General features: G+C 37.5%; 1 protein-coding gene across 1 annotated transcript; it reads right to left on the bottom strand.

Annotated features, from left to right (window-relative positions):
* Positions 1–388: 388 nt before the first annotated feature.
* On the bottom strand, positions 389–1,821 carry LOC119083453 (the record flags this gene model as incomplete). Its single annotated transcript, XM_037193176.1, has 2 exons — positions 1,504–1,821; positions 389–1,443 (listed from the first exon to the last, which is right to left on the bottom strand). Coding segments are annotated over exons 1-2 (1,242 nt in total), but the record flags the coding sequence as incomplete, so codon positions are not given.
* Between the last annotated feature and the right edge of the window lie 4,910 nt (positions 1,822–6,731).

A 6,731-nucleotide genomic window follows, 5' to 3' on the forward strand; every position in this document is an offset into this window, starting at 1 on the left:
CGATCAGGCTTGTAGAAGAGTTTCTTAAAGAATTTAGGCTTGTTGAAGAATCCACATCCAACCTTGTCAAACAACCTGAGACCAAATCTAAACTTGTTGGAGAATGCATGCTTGTTGAAATATTCACGCTTCTTCGAGCGTTTAGGTCTGTTGACGAATCCAGACCAACTCTTTTAGAAAAATCAAATGTTGGCGGAGAAATCGCGCTTGTTAGAGAATCTGAACTTGTTGAAGACTCCGGGCCAACTGTTGTTGAAAAATTAAATCTTGTCGAAGAATCCATGTTTGTTGGAGACCTCAAACTCGTTGAAAAATCCAAACCAAAACTTGTTAAAGGATCCAAACTCTTTGAAGAAAAAGAATCCAAGTCTTTTGAAGACCCCAACACCACATCTAAGCTTTCTGCATACTCTGAGGGTTTGTAAGAATCTGCATTTGTTGGAGAATTTAGGCTCGTTGCAGAATCCACAATCAATCTTGTTGAAGACTCCAAATGTATTGAATTATCCAAATCCAATCCTGTTAAAGAATCCAAACCTTTTGAAGAAACCAAGACCAAATCTAAGCTTTCTGGATAATCCGCGCGTGTATAAGAATCTGCGTTTGCTGGAGAATTCAGTCTCGTTGAAGAATCCAGATGAGTTGAATTATCAAAATCTAATCCTGTTGAAGAAACCAAGACCACATCTTGGCTTTCTGGATAATCCCACCGTGTGGAAGAATCAGCGTTGGTTGGGGAGTTCAGGCACCTTGAAGAATCCACACTCAATCTTGTTGAACAATCTAAATCCAAATCCAATCCTGTTGAAGAATCCAAGAGTTTTGAAGAAACCAAGACCACATGTAAAGTTTCTGGATAATCCGCGCGTGTATAAGAATCTGCGTTTGCTGAAAAATGCTGGCATTCTGGATAATCCCACCGTGTGGAAGAATCTGCGTTTGTTGGAGAGTTCAGGCTCCTTGAAGAATCCACACTCAATCTTGTTGAACAATCTAAATGTATTGAATTATCCAAATCCAATCCTGTTGAAGAATCAAAGAGTTTTGAAGAAACCAAGACCACATCTACGTTTTCTGGATAATCCGCGCGTGTGTAAGAATCTGAGTTTGATGGAGAATTCAGTCTCGTTGAAGAATCCAGATGAGTTGAATTATCAACATCCAATCCTGTTGAAGAATCCAAGCCTTTTGAACATTCCATGCTTGTACATGAATCCACGATAATCCAAGAGTCCAAGCTTGTGCTGGACTCGATACTATTGCAGGAGTCCAAGCTGATGATACTAATTTCCGAGGTGGTCCGCTTCAACGGGAAATTTTCGGTCACATGTTCACGAGCATCTCCATTTCCACATGACAGATAGATGTTCTGATTGAAACGTGTTACCAAGAATCTGTCAAAGTCACTTGCATTGGCGATCTGTATTTTATCCCCATTCCGAGCTGTAAATGAATTTACAAAAAATTATTTTCGCATTTTTGATGATGTAGGTGTGAAATTACCATAATAGTAGATTGTAAGGTCCCCAAAATTTAGCTCAGGATCATGCAAAACAACTTCAGCTTCAAGGTCTGACATTTGCTTCAAATCGGCAGCCATGAAAATGGATTTTTCGCCACTGTTCCAGATATTAATTTTGAAATTGCTTTCCGGTCTGGTGTTTGTCTCATTTCCACCTGAAAGCTCCATTCTCGCTGTGTTGTCACTTTTCACGTTCTACAGCAGCACTTAAAGAATCTATTCTCTGATAAATATTTTAGAAACCACTTTTTTCCACGTTTCTCCGCGTCCTATCCGGTCCAAAAACCAATAATGAATGATGTTACCGGCGTGTCGGTAGCGTCAAGAAAATTGAAAGATGGAGGCAAATTTGACAACACACTGTGTTTGGGTTTAGGTGGCGCTGCGACTCGCATAAACGAAAACCAGCATTGATGCACATAGTGCAGAGAAATGATAATAACTGTTCACTTTGACCATAGATAAGGAATTAGGGAAGAAAATACCGGACGCTTGTTGAAAAACCGGCTTTCGGCAATACGGGACTTCAGTACGGAAATACTGGTTTTTGAATGATCTTAGCAAAAATTTTGCATGATTTAAAGAAGCTATATCATCCCGTATATTCTACAAAATGCCTAAAAAGTTGATCCACGATTCTCATTGTTTACAATGAAAATACATAAATAACATAAAAAATATTCGGAGGCTGATGAAATCCATGAGGCACTGCGTTTGTTTTGTACAGACAGATGACTTGTTTTCGTTGTATGAGTGTAGCGTTTTGCAACCTTTTTTTAATTTTTTAAGGCCTGCGGGTAGATTCGATGCAGAATGGTCCACTGAACACGAAAATACGAAAAAAAAAAATGAAGTTCGAAGCTTCCATGCGCACCTCTGAAAACCGACTTTTTTGGTCCCCAAGCCATAGTGAGATTAGTTCTGCCGGCTGTGCGGAAAAATATATCCTAAGTGTATATGATAATTAATCGTAGAGACCGTGGCTTCAATTTGGCATACTTTAAAATTAAAAAAAAAATTGAGTCACCGTTGAACAATTACAAAAAGTGCTCCCGACCATGACTTTTTCAGATTTTTCTTGGATTTAAAGCTTTCTAAAATATGTGACTGGAAAGGAACATAGTCGTGTCGTAGCTCATTTTAAAGGGAATTTCAAGAGCTTTCAAACGAATGTAGACTCGACGTAAAGATTCACCGGGTTGCAGATTCGATGACCTTCTTGTGTGTAGAAAATCGTACGAAAAAAACCATATTTTTTTAATTTTTCACAGAATTTATACAAAAACGGTTCCAAATTGTACTTAGTATTGCTGGCGTTAATAATGCAGCAATGCTGGGTCGAAATGGGCGATGTAAGGTGTAATTTCAAAAAAAAAAATGTCGGTTTGATGATTTTTCGATTATCTTAATGATACGACTTAAAGTTACTAAGAACAATTTGGAACCGTTTTTGTATAAATTCTGTGCAAAATTTGCAATGACGAACTCCCCAAGGCAAGTTATTATTAATTGCTCTTCGGAACTCTCGCTCTGATCATTAAAGTCAACGCACTTCAAGAACAGGCACGAGAACCAGAATTAAATAAGTGGCCTGTTATTGGAGTGCGTTGTTAAAGTCTATATAATATGATGCATCCTTCACGATTGGCGTATTAATTTTGTTGGAACCAAATTTGGTATTTAGTATTGAATTTTGGCATGTGACATCAGACATGAGTCGGTTATCCGAAAAACCGAAAATTTCGGATCGGTTTTGACCGAACCGAATATTTCGGTTCGGTTATGACCTATCCGAAATTTTCGGTTCGGTTTTGACCGAAACGAAAACTTCGGTTTTGACACGAAACAAGTTAAAATAAAGCTTAACTCGTCGAAATTAGTTAGTTTCGTCATGAACTAACCGAATTTAAGATAATTAAGTCATTCAATGGGTGGGTGTGCTGTGCTCTACAAAAAAACTCAGATGTAATTGACTCAATCTTTATTTCAATACCAACTCCATGCAATGACTCAATTAATTTATTTTCGGTTAGTTTATGACGAAATTACTTGATATCGACGAGTTAAGCTTTATTTTAACTTGTTTAGTGTCAAAACCGAAGTTTTCGGTTCGATCCGAAATTTTCGGTTCGATCCGAAATTTTCGGTTTTTCGGATAACCGACTCACGTCTGTGTGACATGGGACTCGGTGATATTAGTTTGTATTGGGTGTTTAATAAATCATGCCTTGGGGAATTCGTCATTGCAAATTTTCGTATAAATGTTTGACATATCCACCAAATATATTTCCTTCTCTATCTATTCATCCGAAACTTAGGTTCCTTAAGTTTTTAATACTTTGTTTTTGTCCAAGAAGTGCGATTATATATAGATTACCGTTTTGTCTGAGCTGAGTCCGTCGATCGTTTCCAAGTATTAGATGCATGATCGTCACATTTCTCTGAAATCTCGACATTCTACTTGTGGTGTCAGCGCAGTACCACCTGTTAACACTTTTCTGGCATAATGTGCATAGTCAGAGAAATCTTAAGTTGTCAGCACTGGACGAACACATGTACTCTGTCAATGTCAAACGCGTCCTCTATCACGAGCAGTGTTGGCAGCTTACCATTTCTTTGAAAATAGTTGAATTGACAGGAGTCACACCATTGACTCATTGGTGCCTTTGTAATTTCCAACTGAAAATATATGACCGAAAGATAAATTTAGTGGATATAGATCCTCGAAGAAGGGTGTATACCGTAACTTCGAGTTAACGTGACTTCCCCTGACTTTCACGTTTTTTTTCCTAATTTTTATGATTTTCGAAGAATCTATCTGGAACTGTTGACCACTCACTATACAGTAAAAGCATTTTATGCATGGTATGGTGCTTCTGATCAATTTATAATTTTATTGGACTTGTTTTGGTCGTGGTAACTAAGGCGTGAAACTGTAATAATAATAATGATGATGATGAAAATGTTAACGATGGACCGAATTGACATCACAAAATTCGTCTTATCCCTAATTTTCGCCTAATGCCATTACACATTCGAAATTAGGTGGAAAAGTATCGGAGTGACTAGAACATTCTTGTACGTAATTATTAAAATGTTTATTGAAAAACATCTTCCTATTCTATTGCTGTTATACGTTCATGTTTATGCCTGGGTAGGCAGCAATTGATCGTAATAAATGATTTCAAAGTTTTCAAGATTTCATCAAATTTTAGCGCAGAGTCAAACTGATGTACTCAAACTTAACATACAATTATGACAAGGAGTATGGTAGCTTGAATATTACCTTGACTGACAATGGATTGTCTTTATCAGCCAAGGCTATTATGGACATTGATCACATATTTCTTCACGCCATCACAAAATTTAGCTCAGACGGGTCCGAAAACTTTGACATAAATTTTATGAACAAGACGCTGAGTATTTGCAGATTAGCGCGCGACCGTAGATACGAGCCACTTATCCAACTGGGTTATAAAATAATGTCGGAACAAATGCGTCTACCACAACGGTGCCCCGTTAAAAAGGTGTTTTGCTGTTAGTAACTGTTCCATTTTGACATATTACTTCAGGTCATTTTTGCAGAATTTTTTTTTATCTGTGAGAAACCACGTTTTCGAAACGAACCGATTTCCGCCTGTTTTGCCCGCAACTGCAATTTTTATTCACCTTGTGTTCTCAGTGTCAACTGATGAGGCATTGCACAAAATATTCGAGGTCGCACTTGTGGTCAAATTCGGGTTGAACAATTTCGGGTTCAGGTCAGGTTCGGGTTAAACCCGAAATCGAAAATTCAAGTTCGGGTCAAGTTCGGGTTGAACCCGAAATAATTTTTCAGGTTCGGGTTAAATCAAGTTCGGGTTCCGGTCTGACCGAACCCGACCCGTTCCGAGCCTTATTTCGTGAGAATTTTTCAAGTTCCCAAATTGCACCAAATTTTACTTTTTTTAAATGCAACTAATTTGAGCATATGCCTGGTCTGATCCATTCAGTACAGAATATTTAAAGCAAAATGTAATTATTTTTCAGATTTTTTTTCTTGTTCCTAGGGAAAGCAAAAGCATGTGTATATTTTATCACATACGCCCGATGTTCGGATGTCAAAATTACTTAACTAGAAGTTTAATTCAAAAATTACACTTCAGGTCTGTGTTGTTGTCTAGTTTTCGATAATGTGATAAAATAGAGTACACACCAGACTGGAGAGCCGCCGATTTTCAGCCGCCGTCATTCAACTTTTTTCTTTTTTTCTCTTTCGATTTTTGATTTTTATATTTTAAATAAATGTGATTTTGTTTCTTAAAAAAAAAAATATTTAGCCGCCGCCAGCCGACTTTTTGGACGGCGGCGATGTAAAGCCATCGATATTTTTTCGGCTCTCCAGTCTGGTACACACTTGTCACTATCAGTCTCGGCAAGCCTCGACTTCTTCGTGACAAGTGTGTAATATATATTACATGACTAGAGATAAAAAGATGAAAAGTAGAATTTTCGTGTGAATTTTGTTTTTACGAGGCGAAGCCGAGGTCAATAAACACACGAAAACGAGACTTTTCATTTTTATCCCGAGTCATGTAATGGATTTTACATGCTGAGGGCGTCGAAAGTAGTGCTTGAAACATGAAAAGTACGGTTTTCGACGCATATAGCATGTAAAAGTTTTTGTTCAGATAACATTGTAGTCAATAGTCATTTTCTCACCTCAGCCTTTTTTGTGAAAAACGTTGTGTTCACCTCGAAGAAAAGTTGGAAATTTCATTTTCTCTGGTAACTCTTAGGCCTCGCTACGTTTTGGCCACAAACAAAATGGAATTTTCAACTCTTCTTTCCTAGGTTAACAAACAACTATTTCAAGTCCATGAACATTCTGTATGAACAGCTAAACGTATAGAAATAAGTAGAAGTATGAAACTTAATTTGTGAAGTTTTTTTTTTGCGTCTTTTCGTCTAATTTCCGAAGTGCGAAGAAATCCTTTAGGAGGTTTAGTATACCTATTATTCGTTCCTCTTGCAATCATTTGGGTATACTCTGATACTTCTTTCGCTTAAAATGTTGCTAAGTGTTTGATAACGAATCTTTTACTTCACTTGTTTATGCATACATTTTGGGATTTCTTCCAAGGCTGTAAACTTTGGAAGAGGTGACGCACACCTCCCGTGATGAAATGGAGAAACCAAAATGAGGAATAAATGAAATGAAACAACAAAA

The sequence above is a fragment of the Bradysia coprophila genome, unplaced genomic scaffold (assembly GCF_014529535.1).
Source record: "Bradysia coprophila strain Holo2 unplaced genomic scaffold, BU_Bcop_v1 contig_664, whole genome shotgun sequence".
In the NCBI taxonomy this organism is placed as follows: domain Eukaryota; kingdom Metazoa; phylum Arthropoda; class Insecta; order Diptera; family Sciaridae; genus Bradysia; species Bradysia coprophila.